This window comes from Mustela lutreola, chromosome 16, assembly GCF_030435805.1.
Source record: "Mustela lutreola isolate mMusLut2 chromosome 16, mMusLut2.pri, whole genome shotgun sequence".
NCBI lineage: Eukaryota > Metazoa > Chordata > Mammalia > Carnivora > Mustelidae > Mustela > Mustela lutreola.
Genome location: NC_081305.1, coordinates 1739870 through 1765367, shown reverse-complemented (window position 1 = coordinate 1765367; position 25498 = coordinate 1739870). Strand labels below are relative to the sequence as shown.

General features: G+C 63.5%; 2 protein-coding genes across 5 annotated transcripts in view; one reads left to right on the top strand and one right to left on the bottom strand.

Annotated features, from left to right (window-relative positions):
- JPH3 (junctophilin 3) overlaps nt 1-7728 on the top strand; it is a 69724-nt gene extending 61996 nt beyond the window's left edge. The window contains exons 3-5 of the mRNA XM_059150777.1: nt 1590-1714; nt 3630-4528; nt 6239-7728. Coding sequence (XP_059006760.1) covers nt 1590-1714; nt 3630-4528; nt 6239-6319 — 1105 coding nt within the window. The 3' untranslated portion in view covers nt 6320-7728. The remainder of the gene's footprint in view (nt 1-1589; nt 1715-3629; nt 4529-6238) is intronic.
- A 6976-nt stretch (nt 7729-14704) lies between these two features.
- KLHDC4 (kelch domain containing 4) overlaps nt 14705-25498 on the bottom strand; it is a 44870-nt gene continuing 34076 nt past the window's right edge. For all 4 annotated transcript variants that reach the window (XM_059150779.1, XM_059150780.1, XM_059150781.1 and 1 more), the window contains 6 exons: nt 23401-23560; nt 18740-18815; nt 17355-17563; nt 16465-16867; nt 15666-15764; nt 14705-15480 (listed from right to left, as the gene is read on the bottom strand). In XM_059150779.1, coding sequence (XP_059006762.1) covers nt 15458-15480; nt 15666-15764; nt 16465-16867; nt 17355-17563; nt 18740-18815; nt 23401-23560 — 970 coding nt within the window. In that variant the 3' untranslated portion in view covers nt 14705-15457. The remainder of the gene's footprint in view (nt 15481-15665; nt 15765-16464; nt 16868-17354; nt 17564-18739; nt 18816-23400; nt 23561-25498) is intronic.

Sequence of the window (25498 nt, the reverse complement as noted above, 5' to 3'; positions counted from 1 at the left end):
ACCCACGGGGCATTCTGGGTGATCTGCACCGTTTCCCAGAGCCTCACTCCACCACTGCGCTCGTCTGGGCTTGCGCCGAGAGGAGCACCCCTCCTAGCCGGGCCGGCGACTGGGCCTCGCTTGTGTGTCTGTTCAGGCCGCGGGTCACAGTCTGGTGAAGCCCGTGGACGTGGCTGGGGAGGGACGCCAGGGGCCAGGACCACAGCCCAGGACCACAGCCCAGAGGCTGGGCAGGCAGGGGCAGAAGTGGCTTCTCCGGGGCTCCTGGCAACCCCTGGCGCGCAGGGAGGGTCCCAGGCAGCGGTGACCACTTATCACGTGATCTGTCCTTGTGACACGCGGCCCGTCTCAGGGACAGGCTGTGGCACATCGGTCTCGCCGGGGTTGGGAGGCGGCGCTCTGGAGCCAGGGTGCCGGGCCAGTAAGCAGCAGCGGCTCTAGCCCCGTCCCACCGAAGGGGGTGGGTCTCTTGTGGTCTTGCAAGGGACACCATGGGGTCGTCCTGCTGGCAGGTGCAAGGCAGCGTCCTCGCTGGGGGGTGGCGTCCTTGGGGCAGGCGTCCTCGGGGCGGGGCTGCTGGCACGTGAGGAGGAGTCTCCCGGGTCGTGCCTGAGCTTAGCGACTCGAGGCCCCACACGTGAGGTCAATGCTGCTGGCATCCGTGGGACCAAGGGGGGAAACCGAGTCACAGAGAAGCATGTCTGCTCCGTAGGGCAGTCACCCTGAGTTAAGAGCCAGTGGGAGCTGGGCCTCCTCTCTGGGCAAGCCCATGGGACATGGATGTGATTCCTCTCGGCATCGGGAGGCCGTGCTTCGTGCGGCTTGGAGAAAGCTCCCTGGCTCTGTGCTGGTCTTCGCAAGTACGGGGCCTGTGCCAGCGGCTTCCACGAGTGCTGGGGACGGGCAAGAGGGACCAGCCACAGCATGTCAGCCCTGCACCCCGGCATCCTTCCCCAGGGCCCCAACGGGGCCACGTGAAGGACAGGGGGGCAGAGGCACTGGGCGGCCCCGGCGGCTGCTGGGCTGGCGCTGTCCTGGGAGGCAGGTCTGGCTCTGACACGGTGTCCAGCACGGCCAGCCGGTGCCCGCCCTGGGCCCGGGGAAGGTGCCTTCTGTTCCTTATGCCCTTGGACCTTCAGACAGCCGACTGGTCCGGGCATCTAGCCTGCCCCATTCCTGCTCCAGAGCCCGGCCAGACACTTGCTCACCCCACACGTGGGGCCGGGCGCAGCTGCCCCCCACTCCTCCTTCCCGGGCAGAGCAGCATCAAGCTCCCGCTTGTGTCTGGAGGCTCAGCGATGAGGCGGCTGTGGGTTCAGTTCTCTGGCGTGTGACATGACCCCGGGGGGAGGAGGGAAGCTCCTTCAACAGCACCTGCAGCTCGCCTGGGCTGAGAGCTCTCCTGTGGGCACAGATGTCCGTCCTCGGCCAGGCCCTGCCCTCGCTAGGGTGTGCCCTGTGCCCCGAGGCACTGGCAGGCCCTCGGGCGGGCTACCCGCTGGGCGGCAGGTGGGCCGCAGAGACGACAGCCAGTGGCCCTCCGCCAGGCTTCCGCCGCCCTGACCGCCCGCCCTGCCTCCCCCTGCCAGGACTTCCCACTCCCGGGCCAAGGCTGAGGCGGCCCTCACCGCAGCACAGAAGGCCCAGGAGGAGGCGCGCGTCGCCAGAATCACTGCCAGAGAGTTCTCGCCCTCCTTCCGGCCCCGGGAAAACGGTGAGTGCACGTCTGCCCGGGGGGGGGGGGGGGGGGGCTCCCTCCGGCGCCCGCGGGGCTGCGAGGCCACAGCAGCTCGGACCCCCGCGCCCCACACTCTGCACTGCTCCTACTCTCCGGGGGACTCTCCAGAGGACCCTCCGCACGCTCTCCCGGCCCTTTCCACTCCCGTGGTCCTAGAGCTTTCTACTGAACCACTCTGTCCCGTCAGGGGTCTCCGGCCTGCTGAGGAACTAGGGCTTCCGTTTTTCCACTGCGTGACCATCTCAGGGGACACGTGATGGCTGGCAGGGAGGGACAGCGCGGCTCTTCCCCAGGGAGGCGCTCCCGCCGGGCCCCCTGCAAGAGCTAGCCGCCCCCGGAACAGCGGCCAGACCCACGACCCTCCTCCTTCCCTCGGGGAGCCCCGTCAGCCCCGACACAAGCAGGGCCAACCAGGGGGCCTGCAGCAGGGTTAGTGGCGACCAGAGGCCGGGGAGGCCCTCGGGCAGGACTTGCCGCCCGTCACCCCCTCCCCTGCCGCCCGTTCATCCCCAGCAGGGAGCTTCCTCCACTCCTGGAGGCTCCAGAGCCAGGACAGGTCGGGGCCCAGAAGAGAGAAGCCGCTGTTCCCAGACCACCCCAGGCTCTCCTGGAGCCCATGGCTCTAGGCCTCGCTGGGACGGGTTCTGGCCTTCTGGGCAGCCCAGAGACGCCAGGCCTGCTTTCAGGAAGCGGGAGGACCTGAGTGGCCTTGGACCTGCCCAGAACCCACGACAGGGCACAGGTGTTGGAGTCCCACTGCCATCGCCGCCCCGTTTACCCTGGTCATGACGGTGACGGCCCCAGGAAGGGCTTGTGATCGGGAACGGGTCTGGGCTGAGCATCAGCTCCCGGCTGGTGGCACTGGCCGTCGAGGTGCTGGCGCCGAACAGGAGGGCACAGGCCTCCCGCAGTGTGTGGAGTCCACACGGCAGTTGGACCGGCCACCCCCTGGCCTGCCCACGGGGCATGTGGTGTCTGGGGGTGCCCTGGCCCCGAGAACGTCGCCAGCACAAGTAGAACAGGTCAGGGCCATGATCTTTGGCCTCCTGTGGTCGGGCACCCAGTGCCTCTGACCCTGTGCTTGAAGGGGGTGCACTGCCACCCCAGCGTCCTGGCCCTCACATGCCGGATGGAGTGTGCAAAGACTAGGGGGTCGGGGGGACTGACCATTTGGCCCGTCACTCACCAGTCTTGAGAGCCCCACTCCCCGGGCCCACGGGCCTCTCTGTCACCCTTCCACGAGCAGCCAGGCGCCCGAAGCTGGGGCTTGTGCTGCTCACGGCCCCATCTCGGAACCCCCAGACGCAAGAGGGGGACCCTGGGGCTGCCACGTGCTCGGCGGCAACAGCACCACGTGCTTCTCCCTGCCGGGGCCGTGGGGCCCGGGGCCCCTGCAGCCCTTCCTGCCCCAGCTCGAAGCCCCAGCAGAGAAGTGGAGAGGGGAGACCACCCCTGTTCTACACACTGCCCCCGGGGAGGCCCCGAGACCCTGCTGAAGGCTGCCCGACCCCAGAGCCTTCCTTCCACTTTCTGGAGGGAACTGGGTGGGGGACAGGGGACCCGAGAGCAGGGACCAGTCCAGCGCACGCGCTTGCATGTTGAGGCCTGGGTCTCCCGTGTAGCTGGGGAGAGGGGTGGGCAGCCCAGAGCCTCTGTTCACTGCTGCCCCTGGTGCCCTTCGGGTGGGAGGCTTGGGGTTCTACGCAGAGGGTTCTGGGAACCACCGTGCCTGCACCCCACGGGTGAACGGCGAGCGCCCTGGCCTTGCCACTGCCCTCCAGGGCCCAGGCCCAGTCCTGGTCTCCTGCGCTCGTCTGGTAAGATCAGGCCTCCTACGACACAGAGGGTCTGAGTAACCCGACCTCTGTGTGCTTCCTGCCCCTCCATAAAGGGCTCGAGTACCAGCGGCCGAAGCACCCAATTTCCAGCAGTGACATCGAGGTGGCCTCCACGGGGACGCCCCTGCAGCAGGAGAGCCCCGAGCTGTACCGCAAAGGCACCACCCCCTCGGACCTGACCCCCGACGACAGCCCCCTGCAGAGCTTCCCCGCCAGCCCCACGGCCACCCCGCCCCCGGCCCCTGCCTCACGGAACAAGGTTGCCCACTTCTCCCGGCAGGTCTCGGTGGACGAGGAGCGAGGCGGGGACATCCAGATGCTCCTGGAGGGCCGGGGCGGGGACTACGCCCGCAACAGCTGGGGCGAGGAGAAGGCCGGTGGCTCCAGGGGCATCCGCGGCAGCGCCCTCCGGAGCGGCCAGCCCGCGGACGACATCCGCTGCCGGGGCCCGGGCCACAAGCAGCCCGGCAACCCCAAGTGCCGGGAGCGACGGACGGAGTCACCCCCGACGTTCTCCTGGACTTCGCACCACCGGGCCAGCAACCCTGGCTCCGGGGGCGCCAAGCTGCTGGAGCTGGATGAGGAGAAGCTGAGCAACTACGAGATGGAGATGAAGCCGCTGCTGAGGGTGGACGCGCACGCGCAGGAGGCCCACCCCCAGAAGAGACGCTACAGCAAGGGCGCGGCCTGCCGGGGCCTGGGGGAGGACCACCGCGCCGACGACCGGGGCTTCGGGGCACAGAGACTGCGGTCCAAGTCCCAGAACAAGGACAGTGCCCGGCCGGCGCCCTGCGCGGAGCCCGCGGTGCAGAGGCTGGAGAGCCTGCGGCTGGGGGACCGGGCTGAGCCCCGGCTGCTGCGCTGGGACTTGGCCTTCTCCCCGCCCCAGAAGTCCTCTCCGGTGGCCCTGGAGTCGGACGAGGAGAACGGGGACGAGCTCAAGGCCGGCACGGTAAGTGGTCGCCGGCCGCTGGCGAGGGGGTGGCAACTTCTTCCCGAGGAAAGGGACCCTCCCCATAGGAAGCCTCTATGAGGGACAGAGTCCCCCTTCCTTTAGAACCAAGAGAGGGTCACTCCCAGGCTTGACCCTAGCAGTGAACGCACTTGGACCATTCTGGACGCTCCCAAAAGAAACGCCCGGGGCCCAGGAGGGTGCTCCCCTGCCCTGGTGAGGAGACCTTGCCGACCTTGGGTTCAAGGACGGTCCCGTGTCTTGGAGAAGAGCACGGACGGTCAGCCCAAGCCATTGCGGCATGGGGCGGAGAACTGGCTCCGGACTGTTTGGTCCAGGCCACACCTCTCACTTGGGGGCCAGGCGCTGGGGTTCTCCACGAGGCCCACTCTCACGGGCAAGATGGACAGAGCATAAAACTTGGTGAAGGCGTCCACACCGAGCGTCCCTCGCTCGCAGAGCTGCAGCCTCTCTGGCTCACGCACCTTGGGAGTTAGCCACATGGGAGCAGCCGGGCTCCAGGTCACTGGGGGCAGAGGGCTCATGGGTTCAGTGATGGGTCCTTGTATGTGCGTTGGCCTCCCATGGCAGGCAGTCTGGAGCTTAGAACGGAGGCCCCTAGGCTGGACTGTGGGGCCGGGTGAGCTCTCACACACGGGAGGGACCTTCTGGGACCCTTCAGCTGGAGGCTGCAAACCAGGGACAGACATTGCCGGCACCCCTGGCCCGACAGCCTCTCGGCCCCAGCCCGGGCTCACACCCCTGCAGGCTCCATGTCATAGCCTGTAGCACCGACCCACGAGGGCCTGCTTCCCTTGCCCCTGGAGGGCCACACTCCTGCCCCACAGGGCACACAGCGCCCCGGCCACCTCTGGGACCCAGCAGTGTGGCCGGGCAGGGTCAGTGTCCACGCCTGTGCCCTGCAGGAGTGGCACCGTCCGGCAGGTCAGGGGCTTCCCCTGGAAACCACTGTGAGCATCTGGTGGGCGGGCCGGCTCCTCCGGGCTCCTGCTGCCCCGTGCCAGGTCCCACCAGAGCGCAGCCCTGACTGCCCCCTGGGGCAGATTAGCTTGCGCTCACAGCTCCGTGTCCTGTCCCAGCAGCCAGAAACATGTGCACGCACGTGTGCACAGGGCACGTGTGGTTATGGTAGGAAACTAGAAGATGGACACGGGTGGAAGACAGGGGAGAAGGTTCGACCCGTGGCCTCCTTCCCTATATTGGTGCTGTAAGATGAAGCCCCGGGGTGGGGGGGAAGCACCTGTATTTCCTCCGCTGACCCCCGCCCCTGGGTGCAGCTCAGGGGCCTCTGCTCCCCTCAGCACTGAGGCTCCAAGGACAGCCAGCCCCAGGAGGGGTCGCTGCAGCCTCCGCCACGGGGCCAGCAAAGGCTCGGCGGCAGCCCACGGCTGCACAGGGACAGCAAGAGGGGCGCGAGAGCAGCTGACGGGACGCCTGTGCGAGGGCCTGGACGGCAGCAGGGCTGGGGCCTTGGCCCTCAGGCTGGGGCCTTTCTGGGTGGGCCACATCGGGAACCCCGGGGGCCGTATTTTGTCCCAACCACAGAGGACACTTACTTAAGGTGACCCGGTGCTGGGAGGGGGTTCCAGGACCAGTCACTGGAGCCCGGGAAGCAAGAAGACCGGCTCCTGGGGGCGCGGGGGGCAGGCTGGGTGCGGGCTCACCTCTCCTGTCCCCCTCCCGCTGCAGGGCTCCGCCCCCATCCTCGTGGCCATGGTGATCTTGCTCAACATCGGAGTCGCCATTTTGTTTATTAACTTTTTCATCTGACGGGATGTCACGTTAGCAAAGACAAGTTTGTGTACAAAGGGACGTGACCCACGACAACCGGGAAGGATCGCGACTCGGACGGCCCGACCACACCTTCTGAGTCTTTTCGCAGAACACGATTGGGTATTACTCACAGTTTGCCTTTTTTTCTGGGTAATGTTTTTTGGATTTTAGCCAAAATTCTTTGCTTGTATAACACGATGCTGTGTGGCATGGCAGAAGGAGGCCAGCACCCCGACCCTCCAGCTTGGTGTGGAAAGAAAGGGATCCCAGCAAACCAGTGGCCACAAACTAAGATGGCCACCGTCCCGCCGCCGTCACACCCCGCCGGGACGGGAAAGGAGGCAGCCGGATGAAGACCCCTGCGCGTCCAGCTGTGCCCGGCAGATCGGGAAGCAGCTGCTGCGAGGCTGCGTGCGGGAAGTCTGCTACCTCTGCTTTTCCTCCGCGTCCTGGAAGAGCAAGCGAGTGACCCGGGTGGGCACGCGGCGGGGAAGAGGGCGCGCCGACCCCCCACCCCGGCAGCAGCGGGGCCTCGGTCGGAATCTGTGCTGTGTACCTGAGCACGCGGGGACCTGCCGCCCCTTCCCGTCCCCACCCCTGCCCTCGGCTTCCTCTGGCCTTCACGGCCAGGCCAGCTGCCCACCAAGTCTGAAAGCAAAGTCCTAATACTCCTGCCTCCGACCTGCCCCACCCCCGCCCCGCCCCCCAGGAAGCAGGGTTGCGGAGGAGCCAGAGGGCAGGGAGCGCTGTGGGCTCACGGTGTGTGGCATCTGTACACGTGGCGTGCAGAAAGTGTGCCCAGGCCCCTTGTCCCCCTCAGACGTCATGGCAGTGACGCATCCTTTCTCGCGGTCACTAAGCACATGGGTTCTCACGTCTCTGTCCTGTGCCGGCTGCCACTCCGCACCCCCAGATGTGCACACTCCTTCCAGAGGCCGCATTCATGCTCTGGAGCTGGTCTGGTCCCAGGACAGGAATGTGGGCGAAACCCAGTGGCTTAAAATTCCTGAGCAGTGGTGGCCCGTCCCCTCCCCGTCCCAACACCACGTTAACTGGTTTCAGTCAGTTCTGCCTTCTCGACCGGCGTCGCTCCGTCCTCCAAATGAAAGAACAAGTTTCCGGAAGGTTTGGCGCCCCGTGGTCCTAGCGCCGGAGCCAGCCCCGGCCCGTGGGTATGGACGTGTCTGTGGGGCACGGCCACGTCCACACGCAGGCCGCCGCGCTCCCGCATGGGACGGTCCTGACGGTGAGCTTCCACAGCCGTCCTGGACACAGCCCGGCTATGGACTCTGCCTTGCTTTGCTTATGTCTAGCTGTTTCTCTGCTACCTTTCAAGCAGATTTCTTTACTACACTGCACTGGATTGCTATATTTTTAAGCAAAAATAAACTCCAGATTAGAGCATGTTCCAGTTAAACCCAGCATCGTTTGTTCCGTCCACATCCACGCCCCCTTCCCCCACCCTGTTTAGTCGGGGGGTCTTTCCTGGGGGCCCGGGGCAGAGGAGAGTGAGGATCCATTAAGAAATACGCGGCTGCTGACGTCGCTTCCTAACGGGAAATGACATCTTTTTGCACATCTTACCTTCCGTGCTTTCTGCTCGGACCCGAGGTGGACCAGAGACTCCGGCTCCTGGCGGCTCAGAGCCCTCCGTGCTGGGACGTGGGTCTGAGAGTTCTGTCTCTGCCTCTTGGCAAAGATGACAGACTTCCGTACATTCCAGGGACAGCAGGACACAAAACGGGGCCTGGAGCGGCAGGTTACACGCACACGCACGCACGCACATGCACGCACGCTGGCCTGGGAGGAGCAGAGAAGCGCAAGCCGCCGCCCCGTGACGGCAGGAGTGATGTCATGACGAGGAGCTCGTGTCCCAGCACACACCGGCCCCGAGACCCCAGCCGTGACCCCACACGGCCCAGCCTTCCCTGCACACCCAGGGGGCTCCCCGTGGGTTCCACCCCAGCCATGATGTCCTGGGGCTGAGGGACTCCAGAAGCTGCTTCTTCCCTGGCTTCCCAACCGATTAGAACCAGGCAGCTTGGCAGTCCCGAGCGCTGCTGCTCGCCGGGCTGGCTTCTCCTCCCGGCCCAGAGCCTCCGGCTCTCCCAGCGGGTGCCGGTCCTCCCCTGGGGCCAGGGAAGCTCACCAGCTTCTCTCCCGCACGCTCCCGGAGGGCGCGCATGCAGAGCTAGACCGGGCCCCACGGGCCCGTTGGGAAGCACAGGCGAGCAGGTCAGGGCTGGCCCCTCGTAGCTCGAAGCGCCGACACGTTCTAATCACTCCCAGAGCAACCTGGCGAGAGTCCTTTTCTCCCATGACAACGTCCTCCACACTCTAGATGTGAAAGCCAGAGGCAGAGAAACTGAGTGACCGGAGCCCCCGAGCCCAGGCCCATGGCGGGGTGGGGTAAACAGGTCCCCGGTCCATGCCCAGCTCCTGCCGCCGCCCCCTCCCCGGCTGGGAAACCTGCACCCACAGCTCACCCCAAAAGACCTGGGAAGCACACTGCCCTCTGGGTCCGCAGGCGCGCTCGTCTGCGCGCACAAAGCACCTGCTGCGTTACCAGACGCCCGAGGAAACTTACAAGGCGGCTGTGCTTTCCGAACCCTGCTCAGTGCCAGTGACGTGCTTGGAACAATGTCAAGCACGCGTCTAAGCTTCCCAACCATTAGCACACGGGATTCCAAAGACACAGAGCAGGGATGCAGCACAGGAGCCTAAGTGACCGGCAGGGAGAGGACGGCGGTGGGGGAAACTTCCGGTAGCCACACAAGGACAATACCCATTGCCAAATCGCCGTCCCCAGAAGTCCACAACCACAGTTACGGCCGACAAGCTCGCGTCTGTCGAAATGACTGCAAGGGCTGTGCGCACACACACAACTGTAGGGTGATGGCTCCCTGCCACCTGACCAACCCAGACTCCCCCGCAACGCAGGAAGAACACAGGCAGGTCCCCGCAGCCCACAGCCACCCCTCGGGAACCGTGTCTAGTGCCCACACCAAGAGGGGACACAGAGGGCAGCCCCACATCCTGGTCCTAAAGGTGCTCCCTTTCCCTTTCAAGAGAATCCCTATTTGGACAACCCATTAAGTGGGGACAATCCTCCCCGCTTTAAGCCAAGGGACGTCACCGAAAGCCCCAGAGCAGGGATGAGACGCTACATACAGCCCGACGCAGACGAACATCTGGGCACTGACGCAAAGTGGTTTCTTGCATGTTTTAGTTCAGGTGTTGCGACCACCTCTTCTCACCCCCTCCTGAATCAGCACCAGTGCTGGGGTCCCCCTTGAGGCAGGTCTCACTTGCACCCACAGGGGGACACGCTTCGGACACCCGCGGTGCCTTCCTCCAGGAGCAGGGGCTCGCTGGAGGGCGCAGAAAGACACGGCTCACGGTCGAGGAGCGCCAGCCTCGGCTCGGATGAAGCGGACTTTCCTCGACTCCTGCAGGTCTTGTCTTCCGGTTTTTCTTGCCTTCGGTCTCAGAACTTATCATAAAGGTGCCTACTAGATTTTCAGCCTCTAGTCCACAGCCGCACGTGCTGTCGGGCCCCCCACTCCACAGCACTGAGGAGTACGGACGTTTTGCGTTTCCGTGGTGTCCTGCCTCGGACAGGACCTGCCCAGGTCAGTCCAGCACAAACGAGAAGCAACAAGACCAGAATCCCAGATGAGAACTAGGAGTAGGGGTGATGTGCTCTCGGCAAACAAGGGGTCTTGTTAGTTTCCCCCTGCCCCGGCCCGGCCATGTGTCCCACGCTACTGCCAGCAACGACTCGGAGCGTGACCTGCCCCCGAGACCCGTTCCCAAGAAGTGTCGCTCACAGCCTTAAGAGCATCAGGAAAAAGTGCAGCTACCTGAGCTCCAAAATGGAAGAACGACGCTGCATTTTTCCAGTCCAAAAGCTCTGGGAGCCAAGGGTCGCAGGCACTGAAAGCGTCTGAGGAAGGTTGGGGGCGGGGGGGGCGGCACTGGGCACCTCAAAAAGCAACAGACAGAAGACACCAGCTCGCGTGCCCCTGGACGCGGAAGACCCCCAAGGACGGCTGCGGCTTCTCCCCAAGAGCACCCAACAAGGAGAAAGGGTGCCTCTGCATGAAACCCCAACACGGAGGTGCCTGAGATACAAAAGGGCAAACGCGTCATCACAGCTTGTTCCTCGGCCTCCGAGAAGCAGGCGGCCTAGCCGTGAGCAGCCCAGGACCCGTCGGGGTGTGCGGCCGAGACCCCAGGCTTCGGGGACGGCCGGGAAGGCGGAGAGCAGCACACTCACACCTACCTCACTTCGGTCTGCGCCCGCCCACTGCTCCCCCCGCCGCACACCCGACACACAGCTCACTGCTGCGTCTGCGCACGCCCGCCCTGGCTGGGCCGCCACTGCGCGGGGACACAGGGACGGAGCAGCCTGAACCCACGAAGGGCGGCGGGACAGGTGCTGGCGGGGCCCCTGCCCCGGTGGTCCCTCGCACGCCTGCTACCAAGATAAGAGATGAGCAGGCTGCAGCGCCCCAGTCCCTTAAGATGAGAGTCACCGACAAGTCACAGAGGAAGGGCTTTCCACCACGAGGCCAACCGTGAGGCCAAGAGCACGAAGGGCGTCTCCCTCCCTGACACCGTCAGGCGCGGGGCAGCCCACACCACGCAGCCCAGCGCTCCTGAGCCAGCGGCACCCACGCCACCCGCCTGCGAAGGGCAGGAGAGCAGTCGGGGGGGAGGGCTGCCCTCCAGTCACCCCGCGGGGCTTCCCCACGGGGCGGGGCTTCCCCACGGGGCGGGGCTCGGGGAGAAGACGGGTCTGGGCGCAGGCGGCGGGCATCCGCGGCTCATGCGTGGCCGGGGTCCCCCTGACTGCAGGGCCGACCCCGACAGCCGGACTCGGCTCACCTGCACCGCCCACCGCGCCCAGAGAAACGAGGCCCGCCGCAGCCCGATGTTAGTCCCAGCGGCCCTCACCGCGCGGGGGAGCGGCGCGTGCGCACCCGCCCTCCCTGACAGAGATGCCTTCCCGTGAATTGGAACCGCAGTCGGTCTCAGTCTGCATCTCCCTCTCCCACGCTTCCCCCCGGTGCATGTGACCGTTACTACCGTGCGATCGTTTGTGCATTGACAAAAAGGGAATGTCGACTGTGTTTCTGATTTTTCTGACCGATGAAGCAGCTAAGTATGTTACCTCGCTATTTTACCTTTTAGCCGGAAAATAGCTTCGTCACTCACAAAGTGAAAATTAAGACCTTCTCCTTCATGAATGTAACACTCAACGTCATACCGTTATTATGTATCTCGCTCTCTGAGAGCAAGGGACACTGTCAAGATTTACAGCACTTTTGCTCCTTTTAGTAATAAACGTCATCATGTGAAAACTCTGGGTCCCCTGCATTGTGTCATTATAGCCCAGGGTCTTCACTGAAACCTCATCAAGCCCACATTTTCAGAGAAATGGAGTTCCTTCCCGGGGCAGAGCCCGTGTTGCCCCGACGGCAGCCCGGCAGCCTCGGTCCCCAGCGGAACGGCTCCAGGAGCCCAGCCCAAAGCGCACCCCCCACCCCGAGCCAGGGCTGCCAGCCGCACCCACTCCCCTCCACAGGCTCTTCTCCAAGGGCCTCACGGAACCTCTGTGCTCAACCTAGTTGGATCTCGCTTTTCCTGGGGGGCCCCGCAAGAGCGTTCCCGTCTGAGGATCCCTCCCGGTCCAGAGCCCTGGCGCACGGCTGCCGAGCTCCACAAGCAGGTCTGGTCCAGAGGGTCCCACGCCCACTCAGCACGGGGAAACCAGGCCCAGTGCGGCCTGTGCCCACAGAGGCTCCTCAGGCCCCAATGGCTGATGTCCACGGCCACTGGCTGCGCGGGTCGGCGCCTTAGCTTCCTGCGGGACACCACGGTCAGACCGCTGGCGGAGGCCCAGGCCCCGCCTGAACGCAGCACTGCCAAGGCTCTCACGAAACAGAAGCGCAGATGCTGCTGCTGTGTACTCGCGAGCCGCCCGGGCTGGTAAGACAACATGGGCCTCTGGTGGCCGAGGCCTGCACACAGCCTTCTGATTCAGAGCACGCGGGAAAGCAGCGGTCACGAGAAAGCTCCTTCAGTGCTCAGGGAAGCAAGCAGTGGATGGCAGTGGGTTTCTAGATCACGCAAGCCAAAGGGAGTCACGTCCCCCAGGCCCCGTACTAGGGAACAGCTGCCCCTCCCCAGCCCCCAGGCAACACCGTGTCACCTCCTCCTCACCCCGACACACGTGGGGGAACTGGTTCCCAAGTGGGAGCCTCACTTGGGTCACCCGATTTAAACCCAGCCTTATGCCTGAACTCCCCTGGGTGGCAGCCTGAGATCCCTTTGAGCCCCGGGGGACAGCCCTGACAAGACCATCTGTCACCAGCAGGCCCTGGGCAGCCTCTAGCCCCTCAGTGTGTCTCTACTGCCAGCTAGCCGCTGACTCCCCTCCTGTACAACTTGATAAAAAACCCAAAACGGGTCCAACTTCAATAAATACCACTCTTCCAGTCTTAGAGAGAAATGGAAAAACACTGAATGTAAGGACGTTTGTTCCATTCAAGCCAACCCCAGAAATCTACCCCCTCTGGGCAGCCCTTTGGAACCCGCCTTCCTGCAACATGAGCCGCCCCGGGGCTCGGCAGAAGTCTTCACACCCCAAACCCCCCACGCCCCCCAAGGAGCTCTGCTGGCATCCAAGACGGCACAGCCGGCGGAGGAGCACCCTGCGCGAGAGGCACAGACCCAGCAGCCAGGTCGCGGCACGGGGCTCACCAACAACTCAGCCAGCCAAGGAACAGACAAGACAGGGTGTAACCGCAGGCCCTTGCTGACCCGGAGCACAGCTGTTTCCAGCTGTTCTGGCACCAGCAACACAGGGAATGGGGGCCCTGGGCTTCGTAGCGGCCACTCAAGCCCGTGGTGGCCATCAGGGCGTCCGGTACCTTCTGTGGGGCACAGCCGTCACTGACAGACAGCAGGGCAGGCGTGCGGGGTCCTGCTCCTGGGGGGCCCCTGCCATCCCAGAGCGCACGGCCACCTCTCCGCCCACCCTCTCCACACCTCGGGTGCGTCTGTCTGGAGTTCCAGTCTCGGCAATGCGGCAGCAGGGGCGGCTCCTTCTCCAGAAGCTTCTTTATTCATCCTGTCAGTGACTCAAACTGAGTGTTCCAGCAATGACCCTACGGACATGACGGCAGAAACAGAGACTTGTTTGTACACAGTTTCTTCAGCAGGGCTGGGACTTCTCTCTCAACTGGGGGGACTGAAAAACAGCCTCCTCCCTCAGACCTGCTCTATCCTAGAGATGATCGGACACCCTGGTCTCTGACAACAGAACGCGGAGGCACAGCTGACAAGCTCTTCGAGGACCTCCCTGGAAAGCAGCTGCACAGCCGGGGCCGAGGGCCACATGTCAGGAGAGGGCACAATGGGCGCCTGGAGGACCGGGGAGGTCCCGCGCCCCAGGTCCGGCCTCCTAACAGCCGTGCCTGAGGGCCATTAAGCAGGACTGCACCCCGCGTGTCCGAGAAGACCCGGCCTGCCCCAGCGTCCAGGGGAAGGGGCACAGACACATCCCTGGGGCCGGAGCGCTCAGCTTTTCCACCAAACCTGCCCCACATCGACTGGAAGGGTACTGTGCTGCCCAGCCCCTGGCCTGGCCTCTGCGACGGCCTGTGGCAGACGCTACAGCCAAAGGACAGCTTCCGATTTCTATCTGCTAAAAAGCCCCCCAGGCTCCGCTCCAGAGGCTTGCCAGTCTGATGGGCCAAGGTCCCACTGTCGAAGCTGCCGGGGCTGAGCAGGGGAATAGGGGGGCGAGGGGCTCCTTCTGCAGCAGGTCAGCCCTCAGCCCTGCACGAACACCGTCGGGCCAGGCCCCACTCGGCCACAGGCGGCAGCGCCCCTCTCGTCTGTCAGCGTCCAGGCAATGCGGGACGGCCCATCCCAGGGAGCGAAGAGGAGCCGGCCGTGTCACTAAAAACCAACAGTGCCACATTCTAGCCGCAGGGGACACTGAAGATGAAGAAAGGTGCCTGCTGGGACTCCAAGGCCCAACTTCTGACCCCAACCACACAATGAGCACCGGCCTCCAGCCACGCGGCCCGGAGCCCACCAGGGTGAACGTGCAGACGCCGGAGGCTGCCACCGCGGTGACCCCGCGCTGCACGGTGCCGGACAGCACCACCACGTGGAGACGGTGGAGTCCCGGAGCCCGGGCCTCCCGTCCTGCTGTCCCTCTGCCCACGACAACTAGAGCCTGCGAGGGAAAGCGCGCAGGGCAGTTCGAGCGTCTCCTCCTGAAACCCGCGGCGGGGCAGGTCTGCGGAGTCGGGGACGGTCCCTCCAAGGCCCGCGCACAGCCAGCGGCACAGAACACGCACAGCCGCCCGGCCAACACAACTTTATTTCGAAGCCCGGCGAGACACAGCGTGAAGGTGGCTGGGGGGCTGCCACCGACGACTTCCAGAAATCACAGCGGGGCCCGCAGGCCGACGACGCGGCCCCTCGTCTCACCGCAGGGAAACCACCCACCCCGCACCCCACCTTCTACCTCGTCTTCTAGGTGCTGCCTGCAGCACGGGGGCCCCGCCGGCACCCCCGGGGGCTGCACGGATCATCACCTCTGTCACGGCTTCGCCCCAAGGCTGGTGTGCTGGCAATCACACCCAGTCTCAGTGACACTGAGGGGAAGGAACCGCATCTCGCTCAGGTTAACTCCAGGGGTTGTCATGGGAGTCGTCACACAAAGCGTTTGCCACGGCGTGGGCGGCTCTCCTCGACGTGGGGCCCAGCGTCGTCCAGGCGGAGCTGCGCCCGCTACTGCTGAGGCCCGGGCAGGCCATGCGCAAGCTGCTCGGTGGGCAGCACCATGCGTGTGGGAGCAGCTCCGTGGGACAGGAGGGGACAGGAGGGGGAAGGAGGGGTCAGAAGCGGGCAGGAGGGGGCAGGAGGGGGCAGGAGGGAAGCACATCGAGCCCAGGATGGAGGCCCGGGTCAGGCAGCTCCAGAGGCCCCCGCTCCCCGCGCGGCAGTGAGCACGGGAGCGCCCCGGGCACAGCCGTCTGCGGCGAGGGCACTCTCCGCTCCGTCCGAGACGCCAGCGCGCCGCAATCCACGCGGAGACGTCCTTTCACAGACTTAGGCGTCCCCCGAGAGCGCGCCTAGGAAGCAAAACCAAACTTCACTGCAGCCACAGTAAAGCACCAAAGTCTCTCGTTGCCAGTAAAAATCAGGACTGTGGGAGCCAAGCGACCTCTGAGGTCTGGGTCCGGCGTAGGGCACTTGGCTCTGGAGCGGTGCGGCGACGGGCCTCCGGCACCCCTCGCCGCACGCCCGCCACACTCACCCTCAGCCTCTGCGCCGCTGTCCTCGCCCCCGCCCTCGGCACTCTCGCCCTCACTGCTGTCCTCTTCGGAGTCTGTGTCCTCCAGCCACTCCTGAGCTCCTGGAAAGCAAGAGCACACGTTCCGAGCGTCAGCGCGGTGGGGCCGCCTGCTCAGGGGACTCGGTGTGGACGCAGCTGAGCCCCGGCACCGCCACATGCTCGGAGGAAACGCGTTGTCTTTCGGCGTCCGAGCAGAGGTGGGTGAAGGAGACGGACCGGCAAAGACAAGAGACCGCGTCGACTTCTCTCCCGCTCCCCGGCTCTAGCCTGGTCTTGCGGGAAGACGGAGGAGTCTCAGAGCCATTGAGTAACTTTCCCCAAAAGTGTGAATTTTAACTTTATTCCTAGTCTCCAGCCTTAAAGAAAGGAGCAGCGGCTTGCGTCCAGCAGCTGCCTGTGTAGGACGTGGAGGTGAGGGACGGAGCAGTGCGGACCAGAGCAGGGGCAGCCTGGAGGCTCCCCCATGTCACAGCTGGGAGGCGGCTATCCTCGGACCAGGGGCTCCGGGAGGTCTGTGTTCCTACATCGCCTCTCGGAGCAGCGCCAGGACAGATGTGAGGCTCCTCACAGTGCTAGAGCCGGCGGCCCACCCGCTTCCACCCCCAGGACAGGGTGACTAGGGCCCAACAAAGGGAGACGCAGGTGGGCTCAGTGACACAGGACAGATGGGGGAGGGCTGCTTGCAGGCAGAAGTGGCAAAGGCGCTGTGACAGGGTCCCCAGCCCACCATGAGGAGGTGCATCCCTCCGCCCTGGCTCACCTGGATCCATCTCCACCAAAGCCGTCCACTCCTGCATCTTGTGCAGGTCCAGGCAATACAGGTCGCCAAGCGTGACCTGGCGGTCACCTGCCTCGAACATGCCCCCGTAGAGGTAGAGCCGCCCGTGCTTCACGGCCAGCATGGCGTTCGAGCGGGGGCTCGGCCCCACCACGGGGCCACCGGCGTTGTCGGGGCTGTCCTCCTCGTCAGACGGCGGCCGTCCAGCCGAGCCTGGGGCAGCCAACGTCTGTCTGATAGTGACCACAGTCCCATCCTCTGTGACCACCTCTCTGACCACCTCCACGGGCCCCTGGGCTCCAGCCCCCCCACACTCCTGCTCGTCAGCACTTTCGGGCTCTGTGGTTTTGCCCCGCCTACGTTTCCTCTTCTCTGACTTAGGTCCCTGTTGATAAAAAGCAAGGCCATGTGTTTTACCCACAGACAGCAGGGAGCAGGCAGCGTCCTCAAGTCCCAAGGGGGGACTAGGCCACACCGGAGAAGCCCCTGCTGCGGTTCAGCCTGGGGGCCCGCAGCCCCCGACCGGGTGTGGCCCCCTGAGAGAAAGGCAGAGAGCCCCAGGCGTCCAGACACTGGCCGCACGTCTACAGGGTCTGCTACAGAGGCTCTGCAACCACAGTGAGTCCCTGCTGGAGTGGGCCGCCGACCCCATCCACTCATCTAGACCTGAAGCGCCAGGGGGACCCCACTGCGGGCACGGCCACCCAGGGCCCCACTGTGGCGTGGACGGATGGAGCACCCACGGGGACCCACACACCACGGGACCCGAGAGGCCTTGGCAACCCGAAGCCTCGCCAGAAGAACCGGCCGACACGACGGAGGGAAAACAGGTGTGGCCCTGCACAGGGTGCGCGCCCCAGGCCCGGCTCTACCTTCAGCTGCCCTGCAAACCAGCGGTTCTTGGCGGCGTCGTAGAAGTGCAGGTCATTGAGAAAGTCCCCCTCCAGGCTCTCCTCCTCCTCCTCGTCACAGACACCCCCGAAGAGCAGCGTCTGATGGTTTGGGGTCACGGCCACCGCGAAGCCAGACCTCGGAGTGGGCTTGGCCCCCACAGGATTAATCCGGGTCCATGTCCACTTGCCTGTCGGAAGAGAGGGAACGTGGGGTTAGGGGGAGCTGCCGCAGGCGCAGCCGGGATTGCCCGACCTCAGTTCACTCGTGCGGAGCCCTCCGCGGAGACAACACAGTTCATCACGCCCCAGGGTTTCACCTGCTCCTGCGCGCACTGAGCAGTATTCCCACGTGCTCTCCGAGGCCCCCCAGCCAAGCACGCCCCAGTGGGGGCTCTGAGGCCAGGCTGGAGCGAGACAGGCAGGCCATGGTGACGGAGAGCCTCGCGCAGCGCCATGCCCTGCCTGGCGGGACCGCGGACCCGAGGTAGCTGCTCCACGCAGGAGCCTCAGAACCATAGGCTCCCCCGCAGGCAACACGCTCACTCTCAGCACGTGCCCAGTGAACGTGGCACCCCACGCTGGCGGTCCAGGGCCTGCCGCCCAGGTGCACAGGCTGAGCCCATGGGCTCAGGGGCTGGCGCCTCAAACATAGTCGGGTTCTAGCTCTGGCTCCCAGATGTGCACACCAGGCAGGTTTCTCCTCGGCTCCAAACCTTGGTGCCCAGGGGAAAAGGCAGATGTCCTCCTTGGCCACTGCAGGGCAGCGGAGCTAGCTGCCTGCGAAGCGCCCGGCTCCACGGAAGTTGGGGCGGGAGGGCAGGAGAGGCCCTGTGCCCTGCTGGCCCTGGGGCAGACCCAGGACCAGCCGCACCACCGGGGTCCGGCGCAGCCGGCTCACCCCAAGATTCACAGACAGGCCACTACCGGACTTTCTGAGCTTTAGAGAGCAAACGTGGGGGCCAGTGGCCCACGAGAACCATGCCCAGATCCCACATCCTGGCACCCCTACTCTTGAGTGAGGACAAGCCAGGAACCGGCAGACAGGAGATGGCTTCCCCCGGCTCTGAGGGGAGCTCCTGGGTCCATGCTGCTCGCGCTGGCTCGCGCTGGCCATCCCCAACATCCGAGGGGAGACACACCGGGGTGGTCCCCACCACGCAGACACCTGGGGTTATTCACAGAGCCCCCGGCCTGCTCAGGCAAGGACTCGCCCGTGACTCGGCACAGTGTGCGGGGCTCGCTGCCACCCCCAGGCCCCCAGTGCCCCCTCCCCGGGGCAGGCGGGCTCTCGGATCTCTGCCCTGCTTCCGGGAGGAGCCCGGGGCCCACGCCCATGGCCCACGCCCACAGCCCAGCGCCTGTACCTTCTCTTCCATCCTCGGGCTGCAAGAGGAACATATCTGAATGCTGGGTGCCTCTGTCCACATCCTTCTTGACTCTCTGCAAGAGAAACAGGGAGCCGTGTGAGAACCGGCCGGGCGCTACCTCCGGTGCCCCGCACAGACCCCTCAAGCTCACGGTCTGGCTTCCTGTCGGGGTGCGGCGGGGATACCTCCAGAGCCTTCCTTTGGACCAGCCCCCCAAAATATCGGACCCACAACCAGTTCAATTCTGACCTCACTGAGCAGATTATGATAAAAAAACGCTGTATGATTTACTGCCCAAGAACGGACTCTGCTACAAACTCACTGTTCTTAACCAGCACCGTCACGGCAGGGACACTCCAGCGCGCTCTTACGGGAGCATCTGTGGCTCTGCAGCAACCCTGTTGTAGTGTAGGTGGAGGGGCCCTTCCTCCAAGGCCACTGGAAAGTTCCATCACAGTTCCCGCGTGTCCCCCACACCACCATCTTTCAATCCAAGTGCTCAGGCTTCCCCGCAAAATCACACACACCGTCCAGCCAGCCAGTCACGACCATTTCACAACTTTCCTGAGCATCTCCAACAACGGAACCAAGGTTTCTCAGCCCCGTCGGCCACACGGCCCCAGGAACCCCCGTCTCCAGCGGCCCTCCGGAGTGGAGAGGCGGCAGCGCGCCTGTGCTGCTCTCCCGTCTCCCCACACATCCCTGCTGCACAGCTCCCGAGGTGCTGCCCCTCAGCCGACTCGTTTATTCACTCAGTCGTCGGCTTGTAATCAAACAGACTCACGGATTTTTACGTCACACTCTGAGCTGTAATCAAAGCTGCTTTCCTTATCTTTGTTGCTTCAACTGTTCCAGCTTTGGCCACTGGAAATCCTTTCAGGGGCTCCTGTGTCCATCTGACGTGCCCCCTTATGCGGGTTTCCGGCGAGCCCTTCCGTGGGCAGGGACAGCACAAGACCCTCCAGCCCCATCCCTACATTTTTTGACCCAGGCCTACAATCAGCCATTTCCCCAAGGAGCCCCGGGTTCTCTCACTGAGATGGTCAGAAACCAAGATCTGGGTACCGGGAGTGCTGCTGCTGCTCCACCCCCCCCCCCAACTTCTCCAACTTCTCCACCAAATGCAAGACAAGATCAGGAGACACACGAACGTCTTCTCTCTAACACGGGTGTGCATGTACTACAACAGGGAGAAGCTGGTTTCCTTCTGGAAAACAAAGCCACGATCCAACTGTCCACAGATGAGACATGTGACCTGACCAGCCTAAACCCAGGGGGTCGGATCAGCCGTGCATAGGAACCGGCCCGCGTCTCCGGAAAGGGGAACTGGGGGGGCCTATCTGGTGCTCCTTCCAGACACATGTGCAGAATTCAAGTGAGGCAACGTCTGCACACCAGCTACTCAGACACGACGTTCCTTCTCTCAAGCCGGGCTGCGTGGCAGGAGGGGCTCTCGTTTCACACCAAAAGGCCCAACACCTGCAGGAGCGGAATTCACACGCAGAGGCCCCGCCCGCCGGGGGGACCCGGAAGGAGCTCAGGGACTACTCCACCTGGGGTAGAGACACACGCCAGAGCTGAGCCGCAGCCCCTGCACTGCCGCACCTGCTGACCTGTGTGCCGTTCGGCTGCCGGCAGTGGTCAGAAACCTGCTCCATGCCGCACCGATTAAACACCTCCTCCCCAGGCCCACCAGCCAGATCCCTCCCTGAGAAGGGTGATGCCACGAGCCCAGGGCCACGACTCTGGGGCAGGCTGGCACGCAGGCCAGGGCTCTGGCTGGAGGCGGATGCATCATACACCTTCGGATCAGAGTGCACCGGCACCGGGGCTGCCCGCCCCACCAGCTCCCCAATTCCTCCCGTAGAACAGCTTGTCCCCAGAGGGCGGGAAGAGGGTCCACAGTGCCTGCAACCAGGTTGAGAGTCAAACCATGTGGAAAGGACCACGTGGGAGAAGCACCTTCAAGGAACCCGTGTTCCCAGGGCCATAGTCTCCTCAGCACTCCCTGACCAGGGCCTTCGGAGACAAAGGAAGACCCCACATGCCCTTGGGAGAAGGTGCTCCCGCAGCTCCCAGGAAGAAGAGGGGCACGGCAGGGCAGGGAGGCCCACAGCCTCATTGTTCCCGCCCCGACGGCGGAGAACCAGCACGGAACCACCCACAGAAACGACCCCATGTGCCAGAGCTATCCTCCCCAACGGCAGGAAGAGCGACTCCAAAAGCAGGCACAAACGCCTGGCTCACCAGGCTGACACGGGGCAGAAGGCCGTGCCCCCCTCTAAGCAGCCAGTGTTGCCAGCCGGCCGCCTCAGCATCTAGGCGCTGGGAGGTCCTTTACAAAGTCCGCGCCATCGCATCCCGGCTCCCCCGGATGCGCAACAGCAGAGAGCTCTCGATGGCCGTCCGGGGACGGCTGCGGTGCCCAGGTGGCCGCCTGAGGAGCAGGACACCACTCCGACGCCGTCTCTCCCACCGCGCAAGTCCAGACCCTGCTCCGCCGGCCGCCCCAAACTGCTTCCAGGGCATCTGCGCCGGACGCTGTGTCCGGCGGGCGGCTGTCAGCTCACGCACCGCCATGGTGCGCGACGGCGCCTGCCCTGGGTGGGGACTCGGGACAGGAAGGAGCACCCCGCCAGTGCAGGCTCCCGGGACCCGGGCACGTGCTCCAGTCAGGGCTCAGGCAGCCGCCGCCCACCCGGAATGACTCTCGTATTCCACAGGAGCCAGAACGGTCTTCCCCGGCTGTGATCAACGCCACGGAGCCAGAGAAGTTTTCCCCCGGGATGCCGACAACAGAGGCCCGGCGCAAGTGACCTCTGAGGGAAGGGCCGCGGCGGGTCCACAGCGCTGCCGGCGCCGCCAGCTGGAGAGAGCAGCTGCTGCGAAGCCCTGCCGGGAGCAGGCAGCATGGCCCTTCCGAGGCTCATGAGCATCACGAGACTCCCTTCTGCACCCCACTCCGGCGGCAGCGAAGCACACAATGTAGGCGCAAGCGCCCGGCAGAAACCACCTTTTCCTGGGCCTCCCGTCAAACACCTGGCTGAGGCCAGAAAACCAACCTAGGCCCTCGTTTCAGAACAAAGGCTGACCACTTCCTGAGTGGCAGAGCCGGGACTCAGTGGGGCGAGGCGGGGGGAAGCAGGCAGAAGGGGACGCTACCCCACTGCGGGACAGACTCCTTGCCTACGTCATCCCGAGCACCCACAGGTGACCTGCTCGGCCCCCAAGTCAGAGGGCCCATTCTAACGTGTAGAAAATGAAATTCAAAACCACAGTGAGACACCACACATCCACCAGAAGGGCCAAGAACAAAAAAGACTGGCAGCGTCACGCGTGGCCAAGGATATGGGCGACCGGTGCAGAAAAGGCTGCGACCCACTCCACCCTGTGACCCCAGCAGTCCCACTCCTGGGTATTTTCCCAAGAAACCAGACGGCAGAGCCACACGTGACCTGCACAGGAACGCTCAGAGCAGCACTGTTCCTAATGGGCAAAAGCTGGAAACAGCCCGGTGGCCACCAACAGAGAGCCGGGAAACTGCCGTGGTGGAACCTGCTTGGCACGAAGCAGCGAGGAACTCCACGTGCGACAGGGTCGGGCCTCAAAAGCACATTGAAGGAAGGATGTCTTCCTCCACCGAGCACATCTGCCAGAAGTCCCAGACCAGACACGTCGAGGACAAGGGGGGACAAAGCAGCACCTGCCTCTGGGTAGGGGAGGGCACGGCAGAAGAGCACTCCCCAGCCCCCACCCGCTCGCCTCTGTGACCAGCAGGTACACACTTAAAACGTGTGCATCACGGCAGAGAAACCACACATTCAAAATGGGACTTGAAGTGGTGCCTGACGGGCTCAGCCAGAGGGACATGCGCCTCTCGATCTCAGGGTCACGAGTGCGAGCCCCGACAGATGCAGAGAGAATATAAAATAAATAAGTTACACAAACTTGAACGCTGACCTCCATGCGCTGCTACGCACGCTCCGGCATTCGGAGGAAGGGCCTGATGCTGCACTTTTCCCCGAAACAGGCCCAGAAAGATGACGGCGGACGCTGCGAACGGCTCCAGGACGCGAGGACAGCAGAGTGCTAACTACAGAAGGGTCTGGGGGGCGGGCGTCAAGCGCTCACTAATTCTTTTAAGTCACTTTGCACTGGAGACATTTTCAAACTCTAAAGACTAAGAAAAAGCCTGCACTGAGACACCGGCTCGGCCCTCTGGGGCTCCGAGGCACGTGCCAGCGGGGCGGGGCCGCGGGCAGGCACAGATGCCGGGTGGGGGGCACATCCCCGAGGGGAACGCAGGGGCGCTCACGCCAGCCCACCTGCACTGCCCGCACTGGCGGCTCTACCGCCACAGTTGCCGGACCGCGGTAGCTGGTGTCTGGGGCTCAGCATGAAGAGCCCCCACACCCTGCAAAGGGAATCCCGCACACTGTGGCAAGCCGGCCATATGCATCACAACACCGTGTGGCTTCATACGGCTGAAGGAGTCTCCGTACATTCCCAGGGGAACAGGGGAACACTGCATCCACTTCCACTTCAACAGAAAGTGATTCTAATAAACCAATTCACAATCCTATCTGGAAGTTTCCATTCCTGGTGCCAGTGAACAAGGCCAGAGAGGAGCTCCTGGTTCCTGCCCGCCGCATCCTTACCTGTTTCGAGTAGCCCCCGTAGATGACAATGCTGCCCTGCGGGGTGACGGACATCTGGCAGCCCGATCGAGGCGTGGGCCCAGCCCCCGATGGGGACAGTTTGCTCCACGTGAACGTGTCCAGGTTAAAGGCGTGCACGTCGCTGTAGTAGATGTAATCTCTGGTGGCGACACAAAGACACAAACAAGGAGGTGGGGACATTAGAAAGTGACTCTGATTCAGACTAAAGGCAGATTTTCTGCCATTTGTAGTAAGTTACCGGTTTCATTAAATCCACACAAAGGGACCCTGGGCATGTGTGAGTTTGCATCTGGGAACTAGAGATAATGCTAGCCTAGGGAAACACGGTAATTTGCCTAGAGCTGAAAGCCTTTTTAGCCTGAAAGTTATACCAAATTTCCTTACAAAGTTTAAAAAACCTCAATATTGCAAGTCATTACATTAGGTTACCATGCGTGTACTTCTAAGTTCAGGACTTACGAGCCAAGTGCAAACTCAGGAAGGAGACACTCCGAGCTGGGCTAGAGCCGGGTGGAGACCCCGAGTCGGGCTGAGCACTCCTGAAACCGGCGTGCCTACAGGCCCGTGCCCGGAGCCCAGCAGCTGGGGAGCAGTAAGGGGGCCCTGCCTCTGTGCCCTGCCTAGCGCTCCTGGGACTTTAGTGGCAAAGGACTTGAGCGCAGACAGGACCGTGAGCAGGAGCTTGTGCAGGGGAAAGCAGCGGCTCAAGGATGCGGCATTCTGGCGTCATTTCACGGACAGCCACGGGCAAAGCCAAGACCCTGGGTCAGAAAGACACAAGAAGATGCCAGGAGTTGCTCTCCAGGTGCTCAGGACAGCCAGGCCCTCAGTGGGAAGCCATCCCCCAGTGTGAGCAACTGTGTCTCTCCGATTGCAGCGGTCCGCAGCCAGCGTGTGGAAGGGCAGCCGGGAGAGGCGTGCCGGCGAGAGACCGGTGTCCTCTGCCACACACAGCACGGGGCACAGGCCGCCACCTGGCCGGTCCTCTCCTGACGGGCACCCACGGAAACACACCGTCTGTGGGACGGCTTTTCGTGCAGAAGATGCCAGGAGTTGCTCTCCAGGTGCTCAGGACAGCCAGGCCCTCAGTGGGAAGCCATCCCCCAGTGTGAGCAACTGTGTCTCTCCGATTGCAGCGGTCCGCAGCCAGCGTGTGGAAGGGCAGCCGGGAGAGGCGTGCCGGCGAGAGACCGGTGTCCTCTGCCACACACAGCACGGGGCACAGGCCGCCACCTGGCCGGTCCTCTCCTGACGGGCACCCACGGAAACACACCGTCTGTGGGACGGCTTTTCGTGCATGGGGGAACATGGAGGCTCAGAGTTCTGGGAGGGCATCACTAGATTCTACTGTTTCCGCAGATTTCGCACTGCAGGTGTTCAGTAAGAAACTATCCTGGGGGCACCTGGGGGCTCAGCGGGTTGGGCGTCTGCCTTCTGCTCAGGTCACAATCCCAATGTCTTGGGATCGGGTCCCGCATCAGGCTCCTTGCTCAGCGGGGAGCCTGCTTCTCTCCCTGCTCGTGCTTTCGTTCTCTCTCTCAAATAAATATATTTTTTTAAATTCTATTCTACACATAAATATCAACTGTTCTTCAGTTTTTTTTTTTTTTTAAATCTTGTGTATGTTATTTTTTTTTTTTTTTTAAGATTCTATTTATTTATTTGACAGAGAGAGATCACAAGTAGGCAGAGAGGCAGGCAGAGAGAGAGAGGAGGAAGCAGGCTCCCCGCTGAGCAGAGAGTCCGATGCGGGGCTCGATCCCAGGACCCTGAGATCATGACCTGAGCCGAAGGCAGCGGCTTAACCCACTGAGCCACCCAGGCGCCCCTGTTCTTCAGTTTTTAAAAGCCAAACTAACTTGTTTCATATGGAAGGTGACTGCACAGGTAGCTTTTCTGGTATCTTTGCCTTTTCCTGTGTGTGTAAAGTAAGTACTTCATAAACAATTTTAAGCAAGGTAACAGACTGTAATAGTTTTGAAAACAGTTCTGATTTGGAAAATGTTGCACTTTACAACCATTACAGACCTTGATCCACTGTCTAACCTGTGAGCTCCCAGTCCAAGGGCCTGTGCTG